The sequence below is a fragment of the Macrobrachium rosenbergii genome, chromosome 14, assembly GCF_040412425.1.
Source record: "Macrobrachium rosenbergii isolate ZJJX-2024 chromosome 14, ASM4041242v1, whole genome shotgun sequence".
Taxonomy (NCBI): Eukaryota; Metazoa; Arthropoda; class Malacostraca; order Decapoda; family Palaemonidae; genus Macrobrachium; species Macrobrachium rosenbergii.
The window spans coordinates 30,842,798-30,867,383 of NC_089754.1; the positions used below are offsets into that span (position 1 = coordinate 30,842,798).

Sequence of the window (24,586 nt, forward strand, 5' to 3'; positions counted from 1 at the left end):
GAGCCAGGTGCATTAGGAGGATTAATGCTTCTCTCTCTCTCTCTCTCTCTCTCTCTCTCTCTCTCTCTCTCTCTCTCTCTGTGTGTGTGTGTGTGTGTGTTAGTTCTTTTTGATTATTCAAGAATTACAGGACATATTGTTTATAATTCTTCCAAAAAGTTAGAGCGTGTGCTGTATACGATTTTCATTTTGAGAATTATTTTAACCATTGTCATATATATATATAATATTTCATCAATTAAAACAAAAAAAAGGCAAAATCAAAAAGAATCATCGTGCCCTAGTGCTGAACGCCTCACATACTCGTATTTCCATACCAAGGAAAAAGAAGAAGGAGAAGAAGAAGGGACACAAAACCAATAACCGAAAACCCAAAAGGAATACGCAGAAGGAGCGACCTGCATGACGGAGTTCGAGGAGAGAGAGATACCTATCAAATGGCATGATAGTATACCATTATCCGTCAGCCCCCTGTCATCTCGGCTTCAAAGGCCGTCAGCGCTTAACCAGGAGCCGTTGGCTTCCAGATCGTCAGTTGTCCTCTGACGTTATGATGGTGATTCTGATCAAAGAGGTCAGAGGACTTCCTCTTCTGCTTTTTCTTCTTCTTCTACCTCCTCCTCTTCTTCGTCTTGTTATTTCCTTAATCTTTTTTTCTCACAACGCAATGATGTCTCCAACTCGGTCTATGTGGAGGCTCACATCCGTTTCTTCTTCTTTTTACTATTTCTGGGAACAGGAGACTATTTCCGCTGGCATGATTCCTGGGGATCAATCTCTTTTAATACAGAATACGTTTATTTTTTTAGCAGATTTTGGTTTCTGTTTGTATACGAGTACACATAGTGTACAGTATATGTATGCGTTGGAATACAAGTACACTATTCGAGACGCTGCGCAAGGAAACACACATTAGGATTTTATATACGTATACCTAGATGATAAAACTTCAGGTATTTAAAAATAATATTCAGAAACCTTGAAATATTTTGTAGAAATTGGATCAGTTTTTGCATGGTTCTAACAAAGGTCTAGAGGATAACTTCCAGTTAACAAAATCGAAAACAAAACCGTCTGGAACAAGAAGTTGTGTTTTTTATACCTGAAGTCAAAGCCAAAGCCATTTCAAAACTCTCTGAAAATCGACATAATTTTAAGAATTTGTTGTATCACTGGCAAAATAAAAATGTAAAAGAGAAAGAAGTTTATTTCTTTACAAGTGAGTTAGTCTCATCACCAAGCTCTATCTCCGTTCCTGCCAACGTGAAATTTCATATCGCTTTAAACACTTGAGATCAAATATATGTTTAGGGATTACGACCGTGTATCTGAGAGGTTTAACAGGGACAAATGCGAGCCATTTAGCAATAAAGATTTCTCGTGTCGACCTGAGCCGTCTGTAAGGCTCAGAGACCCATTGTCTCATGGAAAATATTAGGCCGAACGTGCCGAGCATCCCACGAATGTAACACTGATGGCTTACACCCAATAAAAATAATTCCATTTACGTTTGTGTAATCTAGGACGCGAAGGAACAGCGCACCTATCAGGTATATCCGGACAGAATTATCTTGGAATTAAAGTTTTAAAAACTCTCTTTACATAACGACCTAGAGGTAAAAGGAAGGAATGACATTCTTCCACCCCACAAGATCTCTCGACTGTGGTTGGTCTGACCCGCCATGTCTTGTAGATGACTCTTGTGAGAGTCTTGTTCCCTGTCAGCCATAAGTTTGAGACCCGTAATCATCTTTCGACAAACCGCCTCTTTTATTGCTCTCTCTCTCTCTCTCTCTCTCTCTCTCTCTCTCAAGCACTTGACGAAGTTGTCACACAAAGCCTTGAAGTACGAAAATCGTCGTCACTGTTGTATCCACAAATGAAAAGCAGACAGCAAACTTGATTGCTTTGTGGTTAGACAAGCAATCAACGTGCTTTTCATTTGTGGATCATTGAAACTGATACTTTTGTACCGAAAGAAAAGAAAAATGGCCTCCAAAAACAAAAATAAAACAACAACCGGCGCACTAAACAGCGCAGCCAAAGGACCCGGCTCAGGCATTAAATATAGTCACGTATTCTAGACCGATACTAGTCCCAACTCTCCAGCAGAGCAGATCTTAATGACTCCCATGAGTTGCCTAGGCTCGGCTACCAAGCCTCCAGTGAATATCTGCGTTGATGACATCGCTCCTTGTATCATGAATTACCTGTAACGTCACCTACAGTGGACAGCATCCCAGAGGGAAGAGTATTTAGGCCAACCAGGTGGGGACGACCAGGTGATGTTGAGTCTAGGATAGGCCATACAGGTGGTACTACTTCTCCTCAGGTGGCTGGGGACGGGAGATTTCTTGCAGGTGGCTTTTGGGAAACACCGTCTGGAATCTACGCGATGTATTTTGTCTTTGGAGTCTGTTCTCTGTTATTCAACGCAGCTGGTTTACAATAGATGGCGCGCTAAGAACTCGAAGGTTAACTTGGTTATTATATGCACACGGGTGCTCAACAGCTGATACGATTTGCATACGTAAATTAATGCCTTGTTTTCTCGTGAGATCTTGAGGAACTTGTCTCGGTTTCAGTGAGGATTATTCAACTTCGTGGTGTCATCTATGGGAAATTACATTATTGGAACCTTCCTTATTAAAATAGGGTAAAGACATGAGGATATAAAGCTTTATAGATCCAAAAATTAAATAGATATCTCTCCATGTACTATAACACTTCCTTCTCTCATCTGACTATCTTTGCTGGTCTTTCCATTATCGTGCCCCTCAAAGGACTGAGAAGAAGAAGAAGAAGAAGAAGAAGAAGAAGAAGAAGAAGAAGAAGAAGAAGAAGAAGAAGAAGAAGAAGAAGAAGAGGCGGAGGGAGAAATAATGATAACTGATTTGCTTAGAGGGTTATGGCAAAGCTTGAGTGGGCAGTGTCACCACATTCTACAAATCTTGCCCAATGTACCCCGTTCCTAGTTTGGGGATGCTTGCCCCCGCCCTCCCCCTTCCTCACCTCCCCGGATAAATATAGTTTTTATGAGCACATGAGTGACATGGAGAGAATACGTAAGTTTGTGGAGTGCGTTCCAAAAAAAAAAAAAAGAATAGATAAGAATGTAAGGTACTTCTTATGATAATTAAGAAAAAGAGGTAAAATACTCTTTGTGATAATTAAATAAATGTAAGGAATTCCAATTGATAATTATAAATAATAGATAAAAAATGAAAGGTACTCCTTTTGATAATTAAAAAATTAGCTTCTTATTGATTCACATAGAATCAGTTAGAAGCTAACAAAAAATAATTCACTCGGTTGTGAATTCGCCCCTGTTAAACAATTTCCCACACGCGTGAATTATTGTGAAATTATTCATTCGCAGAAGTGAATATTCACCAAAGTTGCTAAGAGTCCAGTGACCAAAGGCTCCTCTGAGGTCATGTATCATTGTCCTAAATACAAAGATATCCCAAAGTCTCATTTGTGTTGTGTTCAATAACACAAATGGGATTTGGGCAAATATTATAATACTGTATTCCTCTTTTGTTTCTCATAAGGAAGAGATTATACCCTAGTTGTTTTTACTCGTTAATTCATTGATAATACGCTGGATAAGCGTATGTACGAGGTAAATGATATTGAATGATATTGAGTAATATGAATGATTAATTCCACTAAAATCTGGACAACAGACAAAAGCTTCTAAAGAAAAAATTAAATTTTTTATTTCCAACTGAGACTAAACTTGAAATTAAAAGGTTGAAAGAAATTGGAAAAACATTTATAATGTATGTTAGAAAATACGGAGAACACTGGAATGAATTATGAAGAATCAGAAGAAAACATTTCATTATTGTTTTATGAAGAATCAGAAGAGAACATTTAATTATTATTTTTCATGATTATTTTCGTACATAATTTATTCAATAACTAAAGCAAGATACGAAATCCGGAAATGAGTCTTCCTTACTTCTTTACTTATTTAGGAAGGATTATCATTACTGAACCACCACAAAATTCCCTTAAAAATTCACAAAAAGAAACCTAATTCTTGAACCGGTCATATCCAGTATATGAAGTGCGTCTCGCATGTAAAAAAAAATAACAATTAGATTTGATCGTTTTTCATCTCTCTGTAACATTTAAGACGGATAAAAAGGTCGCCCCAGGCACCCGAAAAATCATACGAGTTGGTCACAGGTACCTACAACAAAGATAGCCAGGTACCAGGGTGTGATTTACCTGGAATCCCTTGTGATGAAGATATTAAATGATATCCTTAAAGAAGGTCGCAGTGGCTCACCTGGTTTGTGTTGCTTCTCTCTCTCTCTCTCTCTCTCTCTCTCTTGCTCGTGGGTGGTCGGGGATAAGTACACCACATAACGGAGTCCGGGGCTCCAGTTTGAAGATAAAAAAATTAAGTGGGGAGAGAGAGAGAGAGAGAGAGAGAGAGAGAGAGAGAGAGAGAGAGAGAGAGAGAGAGAGAGAGAGAGAGGCCCAGTTTAAAGGTAAAGGTCCGGATGGGTGATTTAATAAAAGTAAAGAATTAAGTGGAAGAGAGAGAGAGAGAGAGAGAGAGAGAGAGAGACCCAGTTTGAATGTTAAGTTTGCATGGATGATTTAAAAAATTAAATATCCAGGTGGGGGAAGAGGAGAGAGAGAGAGAGAGAGAGAGAGAGAGAGAAGCCCAGTTTGAAGGTAAAGGTCCGGATGGGTGATTTAATAAAAAGTAATTATGGAAGAGAGAGAAGAGAGAGAGAGAGAGAGAGAGAGAGAGAGAGAGAGACCCAGTTTGAATGTTAAGTTTGCATGGATGATTTAAAACCAAATGGCCGGGTGGGGGAAGAGAGAGAGAGAGAGAGAGAGAGAGAGAGAGAGAGAGAGAGAGAGAGAGAGAGAGAGAGAGAGAGAGAGGTCTGAAAGTAAACTTATCGATATTTTACCTTAATGGAAACAAATGAACAGGTAGCAGGTGAATCATGGAGACCATCCTTCAATGTAAAATGTTAGTAGTTAGGACCTGACAACCGAGAAATACCGAGAAATATTTAAATTTATTTTTTATCTTTTATTCTCCTTCATTTTGGTCTAGATTTACATTTTTGGTGGGCTATAGTTATTTGTAATTGTTCTCTGGTTTCCGGAATTCCACTCTATCTTCCGTATTCTCAGGCCTTTTTGAAATTGAATTAAACATCACGCCCCTCTGTTCAACTTAATCGTGCGTGTTTTGTTACGGCGACGCCAATCACTGTATCCGATTAATTCACCGATTATTACTCTAGAAAATCTAGAAATCTAGATAAAACAGTTTTTGCCCTATTTTATTCAGAATTAATACAAAAATCTATGGCTTAGTCCAAGGTTTGTGGGCAATGGTTACATGGTCACTACCCAGCTACAGTGCATCCTTATATTATACCCAAGATGAACCAACAGCAACATATAGCAGTTCGGTTGTTCCTGTTGGTTAAGGATAGCTTAAATAAGGCGCTTCTTAATCTAATGGAATAAGAATATGAAGACTGATCAGATTGGCAGACTCTCGATTTCACATGTTCATATTTTACAATTTAATTATATTTTTATCTATTTATATATTAATATGTTAAATTATTTTTTTCTTTTACGCTAACTGATTCCTTATTTCTGTATGTCATATTATCTTCTGTTACTTATTCTCAATGAACACCATATTTTTTTGGAAGCTTGAATTTCAAGTCAATAGCCTCTGTGGACTTGTTTCATGTGAAGAGGGTTCATCTTAATAATAATAATAATAATAATAATAATAATAATAATAATAATAATAATAATAATAATAATAATAATAATAATATTATTATTATTATTATTATTATTATTATTATTATTATTATTATTATTATTATTATAGTTCAGCTATAATAATAGCTGAGCTATGATAACAGTTTTGTCTTTTATTATAAAGTCTTTAGCTTATTTAAAAAGAATATTTGCGCATCCTAAATAATAATAATAATAATAATAATAATAATAATAATAATAATAATAATAATAATAATAATAATAATAATAATAATAATAATTCTGTCTCCCTCTCATACTTTACCCTGACAGAAATTACCCATAATGAAACATTACTTCAAGTTTCTCCGAGAGCATTGACTCTCTCTCTCTCTCTCTCTCTCCGGTTAATATTCTCAGCGTTTCATCATCTGGAGCTTTATCAGGGTATCGCTGGAATGCGCTGGACGAACGTAAGACCCAAGGTCCCCCCGCTGACACTGCTAACGCATACCATATTATATCTTTCGATTTTTTTTGTGTGTTATGACATTCAGCTTGTCTTCAGTAGCAGGGAGTGGTTGACCTTTGGTTCTGCGACGTCCTTTTCGCCTGGAAATTAGTGAAAGGTGAAGATACTCGTACATTCTCGTTTTTATATTCTCTCTCTCTCTCTCTCTCTCTCTCTCTCTCTCTCTCTCTCTCTCTCTCTCTTCTTCTTCTTCTTCTTCTTCTTCGCCTTCTTCGTCTTCTTGTTCTTCATTATTTATAGTGATAACTGTAGTTGATTGACAGATGAGCAATTGTAGGACAGTGTGCAGTCATGTATGTGCAGTCATTTATACTGAAATACGCAGGTGCGCATTACCAGACGGGTAAATATACATATATACACACACGTATATATATACATATACGAGTATATAATGTAAATATGCACATATATATATGTATATATATGTTTATATATATTATATATACATATATATACATATTATAAATATAACGTTATATATATATAAATATAAATATATATATTTATATATATATATACAAATATATATACAGTATATATATAAATATATATATATATATATATATATATATATATATATATATATATATATATATATATATATATATATATATATATATATATATATATATATATATATATATATATATATATATATTACATAATTTGATTAGCAGGTTCAATGATTCTCTCTGCAATCTGTGAAATTCCCATTCTGAAGTTAAATAAAAAAAAATTATTTCCAGGGCATCTTTGGTATCAGGTAATCGGTCAAGTTAATAAATTCTTACCTTGTCCCTACGCCTATCCCCCAAATTAATAAATAATTAAACAAATAAATAAATGAAATAAATAAATAAAGAGACAGATAAATATGTAAATAAATAAATAAAAAAAAATAACACTAAAATAACATCAAGAATCCTTTGAGTTTCTCTCCCCTGTCTCGACTGTAAACGGACCCCAAATAAATATGTATGAACACGGGGGGTGGAGGAGCGGGGAAGGGAGGGGAGGGGGTAGGGAAGGGGGGAAGGATAGAGGGGGTTGATTCATCGCCCGATTTAGACGTTGAAGTTGATGGATCATTACCTGATTGGTTTCAGATAGAAGTCCCTCTCATTCATTCTCTCCCGTGATATTAGCTGACGTCAGTAAGTGGTTTGCCTTGTCTGTTGATAGCTTCATTTAGCCCAGGGTGTTTTATGCATTCGATTACCTCATTTGCATTCGAGTGATAGGTTCGCTTGCATATTATTTATTCGCTCTCTCTCTCTCTCTTTTCTCTCTCTATCTCTCTCTCTCTCTCTCTCTCTCTCTCTCTCTCTCTCTCTCTCTCTCTCCGGAGACACGTAGCAGAAGAGACACCAGACTGTGGAGAAGACCCATGCAAACACATTTTAAAATAAACAGGCATGATCTATCAATCGCCTTTCGCAAACCATATTTTTTCGTTTTCCCTCATTTTCTGTCTGTCTGTCTGTCTGTCTCTCTCTCTATCTCTCTCTGGAGACACGAAGCAGAAGACATCAGGCAGTGGAGAAGCTCCTTGCAAACATTTTTAAATAAATAGGCATGATTTACCATTCGCCTTTCGTAAACCATATTTATTCGTTCTCTCTCTCTCTCTCTCTCTGGAGACACGTTGCAGAGGAGACATCAGGCAGTGTAGCAGCCCCTTGCAAACGCATTTTAAATAAACAGGCAAGGAGCAACCACTCGCCTTTCGAAAACCAACGTTAGGCACCGAATGCCCGGCCACTAAGCACACAAACGCCCGTCCTCCCGCCTTGTCCTTGTGGAATAACATGTGACAGCGATATGCTTTGATTCCGACTAAAGAGGAGGGCGAAAGAAGGTTTGGAACTGCTTTTGTGAAAAAAATCGTCCAGCGGAGAGCTGTCGAGAGAAGAAGAAGGAGAAGAAGAGAGTAGTGAAGAGAGAAGAATAGACGTTCAAGCGTAGGCGTGGAGGCTGAAGTCTAAGACGCGAAGTATCATCTCCGAAGTATCTTTGAATTCGGCTCTTTCGCTTAACCTTGTGACACCTCCCGTCGGGGATCTTTTGAGCCGAGAAGGGAGGGTCTTCGATACGAGTGGAAAGAAGAATTAGGAGAGTTTTTGGTTGAAGTGCAGAGGGCGACAGGGGGTTGGAAATCTAAACGAAGGTGTGTTAAAGGAGAGAGAGAGAATGGAGTGACGGGTGGGGAAGAAGTGGCCGATAAGATGGGGCGAATAAGGGAAGGGAAGAAGATAATCACAGGGATGAATTAATCGTTTTTTAGGGGAAGAATATTTCATTGATAACTTTAAGGGAAGATGAGATAGAAGACAGGACTAAGAAAGACGTAGTGCTATGAAAGATTCTCGTGTTATTATTATTATTATTATTATTATTATTATTATTATTATTATTATTATTATTATTATTATTATTATTATTATTATTAATGATAATAATATTATTATTATGTTGAAACACAAGGACTTTTTATGAACATTATTGTTATGTATTGTCTAACAAATTGAAATGCCATAAGAATAATGAGGTTATATATATATATATATATATATATATATATATATATATATATATATATATATATATATATATATATATATATATATATATACATACATATATATATATATATATATATATATATATATATATATATATATATATATAGATTCTACTATAGTGGTGAAATTATTCTCATGTTGTAGCAGCAGAGGAATGATAATGATATACCTGGTTTGTTTTGTAATGCATCACACGCTTATCTTTTAAGAAATTACGTAGTGAGAGAGGTATTTAAACCTTAAAACTGGAGGTAATGAGTAAGATCTGATTTTTTTATTAGATTAAGTTTTTTTTTTAAAAAGAACGTCGGAAGTTTAAGATCTGAAAAGAACGTAGGTGGACAATAGATAGATAGATATATAGATAGATAGATTGATAGATAGATAGGTAAATTAATGAAAAGTAAATAAACAAATAAGTAAACAGAGAGAGAGAGAGAGAGAGAGAGAGAGAGAGAGAGAGAGAGAGAGAGAGACGTCACTATTATATAAAGCGCAAAATGTATACATACATTCATAGTATGCGGGTAAACTGTTTACCTATCACGAAATCTTGAACAAGGCAAAGCAAAGCAATATAATGTTCCTTGATACATTATAAGTATAATGCAAATGTCCATTTTGAAGGAACAGGTCCAATGGTGTTTTGACAATTCACACACAGAGAGAGAGAGAGAGAGAGAGAGAGAGAGAGAGAGAGAGAGAGAGAGAGAGAGAGAGAGAGAGAGAGAGCATCAAACGACTATCAAACTATGAGCAATCCTTACCAGAGCGCGTAGCAACTTATGACGTCACCTCAGCTCGTAGCAATCGATGACGTCATCTCAGGGCCAGGCACTTACCTGCATGACGTCACAGACGGCCGCAAAACCGCAAGGTATGTAGTGACTGAAATATATCAGAATTGGAGTAGTTACTTTTTGCTGGTGTTTATTTGTGGTATTAGATTATGATTTAATAATTTCCTTTAAAAGATTTAGGTCAGAATCCTGTTAAAACGTTGCAGATTAAAAAGAATTAAGTTAAAATGTGATTGAGATATTGTTTAGGTTAAAATGTTGTTAGAGTGCTGTAGAATGAAAGGTTTAGGCTAAGTTACTGTTAAAATATTGTGGTTTAAAAATTTAGGTTTAAAATATTCTTGAATTGTTGTTGATTAAAAGATTTAGATTGAAATGTTGTTAAAACATTTTAGATTAAAAGGTTTAAGTTAAAATGCTGTTGAAATATTGCAGATAAAAAGGTTTAGGTTAAAATACTGTTGAAATATTGCAGATAAAAGTTTAGGTTAAAATGCTGTTAAAATATTGTAGATTAAAAGGTTTAAGTTAAACTGTTGTTGACATATTGTACATTAAAAGGTTCAGGTTAAAATGTTATAGATTGAAAGAATCAGGTTATGATAAATTGTTGTAGGTCAAAAGATTTAGGTTAAAATACTGTTAAAATGTATATAAAAAACTTCAGGTTAAAATGTTGTTAAATATGCCAACAGCGGCACAATGGGCTTTAATTGAACGTGCTCGCACTCCCGACCTCACCCAGAAATCGATCGATCGATCGATCGATTGAGAGAGAGAGAGAGAGAGAGAGAGAGAGAGAGAGAGAGAGAGAGAGAGAGAGAGAGAGAGAGAGAGTCCATAACAAAAACAGCAAAGACAATAATAAACAGCATATTCTTGACATTCTTGCTAAAATCACATACTAATCAGTTTTACTATCTGGGACAAGTCAAGAAATCGAATAGTCTTAACAAAAACCAGACAAAAAATGTCAGTGTGGACGCCACTTTTTCTGCCTTCCATAATCATGTCGAACAACTCCCCTAACATAAGTCCATCTCTCACTCCATCGGGTGGAATCTCTCAATAATACCATGCATAGCAAAAGCCGCGTCTGGTGGTTGATCTCCCTTATGGGGTACCAGTCCACGAGTCCCCCACTGCTTAAGTGGCCCATCTGTTCCTCCTTTCAACGCCCATTAAGTTTCATAGACCTGATTTATTTACATGTTAAAATGTCGTCGTGATATCTGAATGTTCAATATCAACAAACAATTATTGTCATTGCAATTTTTGAAATTGGAAGTGTTGGGTTGGAGATGACCTTATCTAGCACGGGGTCTTGCTCTGTGAAAATGTTCAGGGTCACAAACTAAAGCCATCACATTCGGCCTTTTGGTCAGTATTTCAGTTGCATCATAATCACGGTTGCGTCATGTTTCCCTTACCACTGCTAGCCCCCTCCCCGCCCTTTCATACCCATCAAAAAGGCCCCTACCTGACAAAAGAAAAACCCTAAAAAGGCCCCTGCATACAAAAAGCCCTGTTTGTAAAAAGAAAACAAACCAAAGGGCCTTCTGCTTGCTAAAAAAAAAAAAAAAGCAAAAAAGAGCCATCCACTATGAGCTAAAAATATCCAAATAGGAGCTTTAACACCACCCCCACCATCTGCCAAGCCCCAAAAAGATTCCAACTTGCCAAAAAGCCTTACCTTACCTACTAAAAACCATCAAAACGCCTTCTCCCACCCGCCTAAAAAACACCAAAAGGTCCCCTATTTGCTAAAAACTCTTAGAGGCCGCCGTACCTGCCAAAAACTCCTCAAAAATAGAAATTTCTAAACTGAAGCTTTCTTTATTCACCTCTACATTCCTTCACCACTTGCATTATCCAAGATTCTTGGATGGATGTGGGACAGAGGTTTATTATGAGTAAGGGTGGGGTCAGTGGGTGGCTGGGTGGGAGGAACTGGGGAGAAGATATTTTGGGGTGAAATTAGCCACCGGAGCCTGTCCAAGAAAAGAGCACAGAGATGGGAGACCAAGATACGACGTCTCCCAACACTCTTACTTGACTAATCCATTACCACCAAATCTACTGACTGACCGGTACCTTCTTACCGCCACCCCCACCCTACCCTTTCCTCAACCCCCAACCTGCTCTGCCATGAACCAATGGAAACATCCTCAAACCAGAACCGACTGAAAGCCATCTGACCTAAAAAAAAAAAAAAAAAAATAGATCAGATGGGCACAGACATTGAGAGAGATTGGCTAAGAGTATAAAGAGAGAAGAGAATGAAGAAGAGGATTGTGAAAAAGGAGGAAACAAGAAATTTTATGAGTTTTAAGAAAAACGTAAATACCCCAGTTTCTGGTAAAATTTCGAAAAGAATTATCAAACAAAATACATACGTAAATGAAATGGGTATACACACACAGACATGTATATCACAATATGTATATATATACATTATGTATATATATATATTTATGTATAATATATTTATGTATATATATATATATATATATATATATATATATATATATATATATATATATATATATATATATATTATACCTGTATACACAGATATATTTGAATACACGTTCTTTAATACAACGCCCTTATCAACTTTGCACATTCTTGACTGTTTTTCCATCAAGGAACACACATAAACCTTTAAGAATTTCAGGAATGATCAAGATTAACATATCTATCTATTCGTAATTTTGCATTGAAATTTAGCCTCTTTTATTTTAATTAATGGCAATAATACATTGACGTGCATGATAAAGTACCTGAGTGTAATATTGTTTAGCAGTTAGATTTACTTCCAAGCCTAAATTATTTTCAGGCCTACATTCCAGTTCAGTTACCTTAAGACGGGTGATTAAACTGGGTATTTCAACACTACCACATGTCTTCTTACTATGCCTTGGGTATCTTCCGACGATGGTCAATACCCACACCGGCTAATTTAACCGGCTCTCTTCTTTTACTCCAGTACCCATTCGTGCCCAGAGAGACTATAGGGTACGGGTGGGCCAAGGACGACTTGGCAAAGGCTGTTGCTTGGCTATCTTTGGTCTTTCAGTCCTTGTCGTTTCCCACCTCCGTTTGCCAGGTTTCCAATATCACTTGGCACACTACCTATGTTTGTTGCGAAGACTTAGCAATGCTAAGTTTTAATTTTTCCCTCTTTTTTATTTTTTACAAGGATGGTTGGTTAGTACTTTGATCAACCCTCCGGTCTTATTCAAGCTTGGAGCCTCATTGTAACCCATTGCCACTCCCAGTGGACTCCACAGGTATGACGCGAGTTCCAGAAATAAGCCCAAAAGTTATTATTTTCTTTCCTTATTAATTTTGGTGTCAGGGTTAAATGGAAGGTAAGATAAAGATTTTAAACCGAATTTCTTAGATACAGGTCACACTGGTATGATTTAATGTCAAGGGCATATTTATTTTTTTCAAAATGCTGGTACTCATAGTATTTATTCATAAATAATTGTGTTTTTCCAAAAAAACAACAAAGGATATCTTCTGAAATTTAAGACTTTTGAACGCTATATGTTATGCCTTGCGTCAAAGATTGAATTGTTATTACAAAATGTAGCTACTTTTCGCTAATGTTCTTTGAACAGTGTATAAAGAGGCTATTGTTTCTAATCATCCATGTAAATGTATACCAGAATTAAACCTACTTACTTCATTTACAAATGATTATGGTCAGTACGGGCTAAACCATTACCTTTCAAGTACACTAATGAAAAAAAGCAATACTCCTTATCAATTACGTAAGCATGATATTTCAAAATCAGAACTATACCCTCGTTATCTACAACTGAATCTGGTCAGTCCGGCCTCGAAATAAAAATAAAAAATTAAAAAGTTGCGATAAAGACGTTTTCTCACCTCATTCAGGTAGGATCGTCGACCATCTCGACCCCTCATTCAGTCTCCCAGGTAGTCCAGGTAGCCCTAGGGATCGACCTGGGACTAATAATCATAATAAGAGGTCTGTTGGGAAAACTCTCTCGGAGGAGTCTCGTGGTAGCCCTCCCAAGGGAGCCGTAGGCTACTAGGCTGTAATAGCAGCGGAGTAATTAATTTCGGCTGGCCAGGGTCCGATGTTATCGGTTTTTATTATTCCCGTCTCGGCTTTCCAGAGGTAGCGGTGTTTATACGACCCTTCCTTGGTTCCAATGAAGATATCCACCAAATGGTTTCACGGGGGTTTGTTGAAGTACAGCCCTAAACACGCACCCAATTCGTACTGGTGTGTTTTTTTTTTGTCGTGTGTGTGGCCGTGTGTGTTTGTGTGTATTTCGTTTCGATACCGTTCATCTCAAAACAAAGATAGTTATCTATTTGTTTATTTACTTGGCATTTGTTTACCTCACTTATTGGTATTGCCAACAAAGGTTTTGATGTTTTTCAGGTGATATTTGTCTTTGGCAGTTTTTGGTATCTGTTGATCCTCTAAAGACCAATGAATAATGATAACGTCACATTTACCTAACTGTTTTTGCTGTCTGTTTTTCTATGGCTAAACTTAACCAGTCGCCAGTGTTATTCAGCTAAGAATGCTGGTGTACCTAATCCATTATTTTCACATCTAAGTCCCATAGTGCGTTTTCTAATTTGACTCTATCAAAGACGGTAACAGAAATGAATCAACTTTTAGATACTATGAGGAAGAGGCGATTTCCCTGAGCAAAAGTTACCTTTTATAGTTGCATTAAACAAGTGCTTCTCAAGATAAGATCCTATGAATCACCAGTCGCTGGAAGGAGTTGCTGACAGAGGAGGAAGTCACATTATCGTATCCTTGAGAATACAGGGGATGACAAAGAGTGCCCCTGAGAAGTTCAGTTCGCCTAATGGCATAGACCCAGACATATTTTGAGATATCGGTGCCCTTTTTGGGTAAAACTTGACGTGGGATATGCGATTATTTCTAGATTCAATGCCGGATACAAGGGAGCTGGGTGTCTGGGTGAAGAAGCCCCTCGGTAGGTACACTGCACCTAATCGGACAGGCTAGGTTGATGCCCTAGGAGGGTTATGTATGACAAGTTGCCCTAGGATAGGAATGGTTGGACATGATGCCTAGGATGGGTTACTTATGACATAGGCTGGGTTGGACACTGTGCCCTAAGATGCTTAAGCATGACACATTGACCTCAGAAGGGCAAGGTTAGACACTATGCCTTGCAATGTCGTCCATGGTAGGTTAGGTTAGGACAGGTAGGCTCAGGTGTAATCCAAGTCAAATGGCTCCCTAAGAATGAAAGAAATATTAAAATGACGCATTAAATTCCGATCAATGATTGCCAAATGAGTCTACTCTCTTCTCTATCTCTGTTTCTGTCTAATCATCCGTCTGTACTTCCTATGCATAGTAATTACCTATGAGTGGGGGAGATTTTTCCCTCTGGTCTCAGAATCTGTGTTGAGCTGCCTCCTGGGTGAGATGGTAATGAAGAAAGCGATAATCTTTCCACAAGAAAAGCAAAAAGATAGAAATAATCAAACGGAGAATAGGAAATTTAGCAGGAAATTTTGTTCTAAAAGTCGACCTGTTTTTAATGATCCATGAAGGACAATAAGTAATCCGCTACTTAAAAAAAAAGCTGATTTATCAACTGGGCTCAGGGGCTTGTGATAAACGTATTCAAAGTATGTGAGGTTTATAAAAGAATTAAATCAATATTCTGTATGTCAGTTATTTAGAGGAAAGAGTAACTGATTATTCAGTAAAAGACAAATAAATTATGTTTCAGTGATCTACAAAAGAAGCTGACTTTCCAAGTCATATTTAGTTTGTTAACCAGTATGTAAATCAATACTCTTTGTTTCAGTAATTTCTGAAGCATTAGTGAAGAACAACCGGAGATATAAAGATAAGGGAAAACATTTAATATTTCGACGTTTTTTACACAAAATTATAAGCTGCAAGTCTGTAGATTCTGAAGCCAGGAAAAAAAAAAACTTTTGACTATAATAGCTATATCATTTCGTAATATGTTCGAGCTTTGAGTGAGGCATGATTTAAAAAAAATATTTGGCTTAGCTTTTTCCTTTTTTCTTGTAATACTTAACTCACGTTTCCCTTGCGTCAGGTCAGGTGTCTCAGCCCAGGTGTATAATTCGTCCAGGTATTAGACCTTCTCAGCTGGAAGCCAACAGGCTGGTGAAATAAAGAGGCATTCCTCTTTCTTGTTAACAAACTCATTCTCGTGAGAGAGAGAGAGAGAGAGAGAGAGAGAGAGAGAGAGAGAGAGAGAGAGAGAGAGAGAGAGAGAGAGAGAGAGAGAGAGAGAGAGAGAGAGAGAGAGGAAATAGTCCTTTTAAGGAAAAAGGGTCTTTTTCTTATTGTTTTTCATATTACCCTTTTATTCTCGTGCTTATAGAAGATGGTAATATGCGAGTAATTATTTTAATACTTAAAATGCTATTCATGAAATACCCAACAGTAATATGTTATACTTAACGTAAAATATCAAGTCTTGCATTCGTCTTTTAAATGGATGTTGTTCCAACATTAATTCTGTACCAGAAATTAATTTGACTGAGAAAAAACACTATTATTTGTCGTTTTTGCCAAATTATTAACACTAGCATACTTGTTAATAATAATAATAATAATAATAATAATAATAATAATAATAATAATAATAATAATAAGACAAGGAACACGTGAAAAGCCCCGTAATATTCGACATCTCGTCCCTTCATTCGCTTGCGCCACTCTCCAGTCTCCAGAAGCTCAAAGTCGGTACATAAAAGGCGAGAAAAAAAGCGCCAATTTTCATCTTAAAAGATGTCCCTGAAAGCTCTCTTCATCTTCTTCTTCTTCTTCTTCTGCCGTTGCACTAATAACACCTCGAGGGCGCCTCATTCAGACACACACATACACAGGCTTTCTCTCTCTTGGGATCTTAGACTCTATCATTAACACTATCTTTCTCCCCCCGCCCTCTCTCTCTCTCTCTCTCTCTCTCTCTCTCTCTCTCTCTCTCTCTCTCTCTCTTTTACCATCTTCCAAATCCCCCAGCTCTCTATTTCTTTATCAATTTCTTCTTTTTTCCTTTCCACATTCTCTGTCCCTGCTCCTCGTTGACCCCAACAGTGCTGGGATGATCCTGCGACGACAAAAAGGAAAGAAGATGATGATGTACATTTTCCCGCATTTTTTCATCCGGGACTTCATCATCATCTTCTTCTTCCCGTAATGTCATCCGACAAGGGATTCAGCGCCTTGTTGCGGCTCACCCATGCGAGAGAGTCTAATCTCTCTCTCTCTCTCTCTCTCTCTCTCTCTCTCTCTCTCTCTCTCTCTCTCTCTCTCAATAACCTTTTTCCAGACCCCTGTATAGCTTATTTGTCAGCAACCCCTAACCTCTCTCTCTCTCTCTCTCTCTCTCTCTCTCTCTCTCTCTCTCTCTCTGAAAGGACGTCGAGTATAAGGAAGTATCCTTCCTCGATGTCCTTTCCTGACCAAGGACATGATAGGGGCTCTTGAAGGATCTTCTTCCTGAAATTGCTTCAGCCTTTTGTTCTTTATTTTTTGTCATCTTTCTTCCCTGTCAAAGGGAAGAAAATGGTTATCAGTTGTAATGTTTCTCAAACATGGAAGGAGCCGTTTCAAAGAGAAATCCAGTTTACTACTACTACTGCTGCTGCTGCTACTGTTACTACTACTACTAATACATAATAATAATAATAATAATAATAATAATAATAATAATAATAATAATAATAATAATAATAATAATAACTTTTAACGATATACTGTATATATATATATATATATATATATATATATATATATATATATATATATATATATATATATATATATATATATATATATATATGAATATAAGAAGGCCCATATAAAACACTAAAACGTTGAAACCATATATGGTTTCAACGTTTAAATAGTGTTTTATGGGCCTTCTTATATTCATATGACACTGTAGTATTACAGGAAAAGACATATATATATATATATATATATATATATATATATATATATATATATATATATATATATATATATATATATATATAATTGATAATTATATCATATTCTAAATAATTACCATAATTATTACGTTAATGAATTGTATTTTGAGTCGCCAAAATCTTGAGAGAAAACTCTCATATTTTACGAAAAACTCGTTAGAAACCAGTCGTTACAAAAATGACAAATCTATGGTATTCATTGACGACAACAAACTCTGTCTTACGCAATGGAGCACCAGGTAATGCCTACTTCCGGTTCATTACATATACAGGCACATATGATTAGCCTCAAGTCAACGGAGCAGAAGTACATGAATACATTCCATGGACTTGAATTACTCTCAGAAATTTGCATACAAATGAATATTCAAATTTCACAAATACACTTTGTAACTTGCAATTCATCGTACATAATACTGTATTTTCTTAACTGTAGCATATCAAGGCAAATAAAAATGGAATGTATACACAGTAAATAGGTGCTAAAAGCGTATGTGGACCAATAAAACTTACCTCTGATCTTGGTAGGAAACTGAACTAAGTGGTAACTTCAGTCTTGAAAGCTTGAGTACGTTCGAACCCTGTCAGGAAAGGAAAGAAATTTCTTCATTTATTCCTTATTTGGAATCAAAGGCTTGTTGTGATAAACGTATCCAAATAGTGATACTGCATACGTATCTGGTGAGTGACCAGTAGATTCTCTCTCTCTCTCTCTCTCTCTCTCTGCACACACATACAGTACACACACACATAATATATGTATATGAAAATTTTTATCACACCGTGATTTATATACATTCATGAAGCTACAAATGTCGCTTAATATCGAATTCACGCTACCTCGGGAATATCCCCGATGGGGAATTATCACCGAAGGGGAATTTATAAGTGATAAATGGACTGGTACTGCCGAATCTCGAACCCACGACAGACTCGGCAGTACCAGTCCATTTATCTCTTATAAATTCCCCTTCGGTGATAATTTCATCGGGGATATTCCTGAGGTAGTGTGAATTTGATATCAAGCGACATTTGTAGCTTCATGATTGTGTGTGTATATATATATATATATATATATATATATATATATATATATATATATATATATATATATATATATATATATATATATATATATATATATATATATATATATATACATATATGTATCATACAATACACATATTCATATTAGCAAATATACATCTTAAACACCTACAACCTTCGTAGCTGTAACTCCACTCTCATAAAAAAACTCGCACACAGACACAAAAGCACAAGCACAGGCAAACACACACACATAACCCAAACATGCAATCAATCTCTTCGACGCCGTCGAAGCACGCACGCAAGGCCTCCTCGTAACCTCTCACAACCGCAAACAAAAACAAAGCCGTTAAAAACAGTAAACAAATAAACAAGTCTGTCTGCGGTCAGAAGTAATCTCTCACCCTCCTCTGTAATCTCCGAAAGTGAACACTCGAGTGTTTACTCGCCGCTGTTATCCAAATAAAGGGAGAGGAGGCTCATTTAGAATTCATGAAACGGTGGAAAAAAAAAGGAGTCTGGTGGACTTTGCCTTCCACCTGGTCAGAAATGCGCGTGCGCGCGCACGCAGATATACACATATAGACACACTTATATATATATATATATATATATATAGATATACACATATAGACACACATATATATATATATATATATATATATATATATATATATATATATATATATATATATATATATATATATATATATATATATATATATATACTATATATATATATTTCTAACTAAATAACTGATGATCTTATTAATATGTATTTTTATGGAAAAGAACCGTTTTCCTATTTTCCTCTCAATTTTTAGAGAGAGAGAGAGAGAGAGAGAGAGAGAGAGAGAGAGAGAGAGAGAGAGAGAGAGAGAGAGAGAGAGAACTGGTATGTCTAGTATATCAAACTGAATGTCTGAAGACCTCATTGCTGTATGTCTTTATTATCCCAAGAGAATCATTTTCCAATTTTTCCCTCAAATTACTTCCTTATTCTAGCTGTCTCTGACTTTATTATATTGTCCTTATTATATGCCATTTATTTTTTTTAAATAACTTTAATTGTTTCCATTTTCTGAAGCAGTTATTACTATATCACATTGACTGTGCCAGTTACCGAGCTTTTTTTTTTTACCGTCCAGAAAAAAACTAGGACATTTTTTAAAGGGAACAATTCATTGAGAATTGTAAAACAAACAGCTAAGTTAAGCCATCCTTTTTAATTTTAAACAGTAATCTGAATTAGTAATCATACGTGATGGATTGTTTAAACACAGAAAATACGAAAAAATTACTCAAGATATGTGAAACAAATAGGTAAGATAAACAATCCTTGTTATTTTGTGAGCAATAATCTCAATTAGTAACCCTAAGCGGTGGATTGTTTAAGCAGAAAAAATACGAAAATATTCAAGATCTTTAAACAATATCTCAATCGTGTACGCAGACACAACAGAGAAATTCTCACCAGCAGCCGAACCTTTGCATTCCATACATCGAACTCCAAAACCGCCAATTAATCCTATAAATCATGAACGCCCTGACTGAGAAACATTACGAGAAACACTTCCACCGCGGGTAAAAAGGGTGTGCTGTGTTGCGTCTCATTCCTAAGGCCCCTCGATGATTACCGGCCGGTGGCACCTGAGCGAAGAAACCAACCTTTCCCTCCGTCTTCCATTCGCGTGACTTCGGACAGTTTGTCGTCCTCGGAGGTGGAGTAGCGATGTGGGCCCTTCGCCTCTAGCAACTGTTTCTTGGGCCTTTATTCTGCTGGGCTCTGCTGGACGCTCCTGCCTCTGCTACTGCTGCTGCGTGTGACTTCTAGAGTCAAGGAGCCTTTGAAAGTATAGAGGAATCATCATCAATTCTAACAGTTTCTTCGTAAGCCTTTCTTTCTTCTTCATCTTCTTCGACTGATGTTTCTACATAAGCCTCTCCTACCCCTCCTCCTCCTCCTCCTCCTCCTCCTCCTCCTCTTCTTCTTCTTCTTCTTCTTCTTCTTCTTCTTCTTCTTCTTCTTCTTTGACAGTCTGTTGGTCATATCTCGGAAGAGAAGGAGTGATTTCATATCAGTGGTATGCGATGGACTTCGTTTAAAGGTGGGTCGACGGCAGAAACCAGAAGCTGGCTAAATTATGAAGATGTTGGATCTTGCTCATAAAAAAAGAGGAACAATTTATAAAAAAAAAAAGAGGAACTATCATAAGAAGATGACTAAGCAACCTTGTTTAAAAGCTCCAATCTATAAGATTAGCAGTTCTTTTTGAAAAGCAATAACTTTCAAAATGAGACGAATAAATCGACCTTGATTAAAAAGTCACATATGGGGACAGACAAACGGACAAAAGCAGAAACTTTCAAAAGGAGACCAATAAGCAAACCTTGATTAAAATTTCAGGTCTGTGGACAGTCAAAATTTAATGGCAACAGCAAACCTTGTTTAAAAACTCCCATCTGTGGAGAGGCAAACAACAAAAGCAAACTTTGTTTGTAGCTCCCATCTGTTGACAAATAAATAACAAAAAACCTTGTTTAAAAACTCCATTTCTGGAAGGACAAATAACAAATGCAAACTTTGCTTAAAAATTTCCATCTACGGACAGACAAGAAAATCAGTAACTTTCAAAAAACAGACGAATAAACAAAACTCACTGAGAAACACACGTTTATGGACGAACAAACTCCAAACGCGCGTGCGCAGAAAGAACACAACCAATCAAAAACACCATAATTTCTCTTTATAAAAATTTGTACTACGATAAACATCCCAACTCCTCCCCCTCAAAAAAAAAAATAAAATTCCACGCTTAATAAAAACTCTTTGACCCTGGAAGATTGAAACATCTCTACGAGCGAAGGGAGAAGCCCTAGCCAATCGTAAATCCGGAGCGTTACCGGTCATTAGTATACGGAAAAAAAGCAAAAGAAGAAGAATGTCAGTAATTTTCGTATGATTAAGGATTCGCGGTGCCCGTGTTGAGGTAATACACGGCTAATCCCTGTTGCATCCCTGTTGCATACTTCGCAAATCGTAAGGTAGATGGTAGCTCCGGTCGATTTTATAATCGAGAAGGAATCGTTCTGTTTTTTTTGTATTATTAACAGTCATTGTCATGCTTCTGCGTTATCTGTGATAAAATTCTATTGATATTAGGATTATGAAAATGATAAGGATTATGTTTATAATCGTGGGAGAGATAATTAACAAAAACAACATAACAGCGTAACAATGTCATATTGTGATCATTTTATCATCACGGGTATTAGGAATATAGCATATATATATATATATATATATATATATATATATATATATATATATATATATATATATATATATATATATATATATATATATATATATATATATATATATATATATATATTCACTATATAATTAGAACCTAGAACTAATTTACTGGGACGAGAAAATAATGGTTATTTTCATAATTATCATTATGATGAGATCACTTCTCAAAAAAAGGTAAACAGGCTGCAGTTATTCCCAGGTGAGCAGACTCGCATTTACAAGATGACAACACTTATGAGCCTTTCTCAGGACCTCTTTTGGCTCACCCAGTCCTGAACCACCAATTTCTTAAAAGGGCAAACAGGTTGCAACTGATTCCAGGTAAACATTACTTTACTAGAATACTTAAACATTCATAACATTGCCATCTGCACAAGACAACACAGACGAGCTTTTCTTAGAACTTCTTGACTTACTCAACCCTGAAACACCCAATTTTTCTCTCTCCAAGCAGGTCCGTGCAAGCAAAATTCATGTTTACTAGAATATTTCATTGTTCTTGGATATCCCAGCTACACAAGATGGCACCTGACGAGCCTTCCTCAGGACATCTTCTTATCTTACTCAGTAACCACCAATTTTTCTCTCTTTGAACAAGGACATGTAATTAGATTTCGTGTTTACTGGAATATTTCAATGTCCTTGACTTTTCTGGCTGCTCAAGATGACAATATTTATCAGCCTTTCTCAGGTCCTCTTTCAAACTTACTCAGTCCTAAACCACTTCTTTTCTCTCTCTTAACAGGACCGCATAAGCAGAATTTGTCTTAACTAGAATATTGTACTGTTCTTAACTTTACCATCTGTACCAGATGTCAACAGTGAACAACCTTTCTCAGGACCTCTTGTTGTCTTATTCAGTCCTGAACCACTTCTTTTGTCTCTCCAAACAGGGCCGTGTAAGCAGAATTTGTCTTGACTTTTCCAGTTGCACAAAATGACAACACTTATGAGATTTTCTCAAGACCTCTCCTTAGTCTCAGGCCATCTTCTTGTCTTAATCAATCCTAAACCACTCTTCTTCTCTCTCTCCAAACAGGGCCGTCTCCTCGGTGGTGGCTCTCGGGGCCAACCTCCTGTGTTCTCGGCTGTTGGGTCTAACGCCTCGCCAGAGGAAGATCTGCTCCAGGGCTCCAGACGCCATCGTGGCCATCAGCGAGGGAGCTCGAGTTGGGATCAGCGAGTGTCAGCACCAGTTCAGAAACCACCGCTGGAACTGCTCGCTCATGGCCGGAGCGAGCAGCGTGTTCGGACATGTTGTGCTCGTTGGTGAGTTGGGAGCTGAGTTCTTTTGATAGTTTTTTTATTTTTGTCTCTCTTCTCGTTTTCTTTCAAATTAAATGGGAAGTTTTATAAGTATTTTTCTCTAAGAATTATAAGTATTATAAGTATACTAAAATAATTACAGCCACACTTTCTAGGAGAGAAGTTGTATGTGTATATATATATATATATATATATATATATATATATATATATATATATATATATATATATATACAACTACAACTAGTAGCAATTATTTTGTTATGAAGTTGTTAGCCCCTTACCTCACCTACTCCTAGCTCTGACCAACCATGTTCGACTAATATCTAGGTATCCACCTAATTCACTGCCTACGTCAACAGAGACAAAATGGATTTTTCCAGGACATAGCGAATCTACAAATTAATGTTTCTAATCCCTAAATTCATGTCGGCCTTATATGCCAGCACGGTCTCTCGTTCTCGTGAGCAATGCGCAGTAATTCTGAATTACGAAACAGGAGGATTTCCTATTCAGGAACAGAAGAAGAGGAATAGGAAGGGGCGCAATAAGAAGAATAGCGAAAGCAGGAGGTTCTTTTATAGATAATGGACTCCCCTGGCTCTTTTGTGTGTACACATTCGGACAAAGAGCCTACGAGCCTATTTTGTTTACTAATGTTTGCCTTTCTTATAAATATTTATCTACTGAAAGTTCTACATATTTTCTTTTTAATTCAGCAAAAATTTAGACAAATAGTCTATTTCCTTTATTGGAATTTTTATAACATACATTGAACTATTGTAATTTCAAAAGACATACTTTCTTTTTGGTATGGCTCACATTTGGACAAAGAATCTATTTTTTTATAATTTTATTTAATAAAAATTGATCTATTGTAAGTTCGAAAGACTCATTTCTTGAAACAAATGTAAATATAATAATTTTTCTCTTTCTTTGAGATCACTTCCATACGCATTCAGAATTCGTCTGACTATTTATTTGAACTTGTGATACAGCTAAAGATGGCAATCAATTCGTCCAAAAGTGCTGTACAGTAAATGGAACCTCCCTGCAACATCGATGCAATACTGCGTATTTACCCACTGAGGCAAATCCATACACAGAATGTCTTTTGTGTCATTCGTAGATCCGTTTCTATACATTTCAAAAGAGCGGTGTCCATTGAATCCGAGATTCTAATCAAGAGCTTAATCTGGGCGATACGAACCTTTTTCTCCCTCTCTCTCTCTCTCTCTCTCTCTCTCTCTCTTTT

General features: G+C 36.4%; 1 protein-coding gene across 1 annotated transcript in view; it reads left to right on the forward strand.

The window, feature by feature from the left end:
* The window catches only part of Wnt2 (Wnt oncogene analog 2), an 86,924-nt gene that overhangs the window by 46,309 nt on the left and 16,029 nt on the right, over window positions 1-24,586 (forward strand). Inside the window, exon 3 of the mRNA XM_067116276.1 lies at window positions 23,105-23,334. Within this exon, the coding sequence (XP_066972377.1) occupies window positions 23,105-23,334 (230 nt within the window). The remainder of the gene's footprint in view (window positions 1-23,104; window positions 23,335-24,586) is intronic.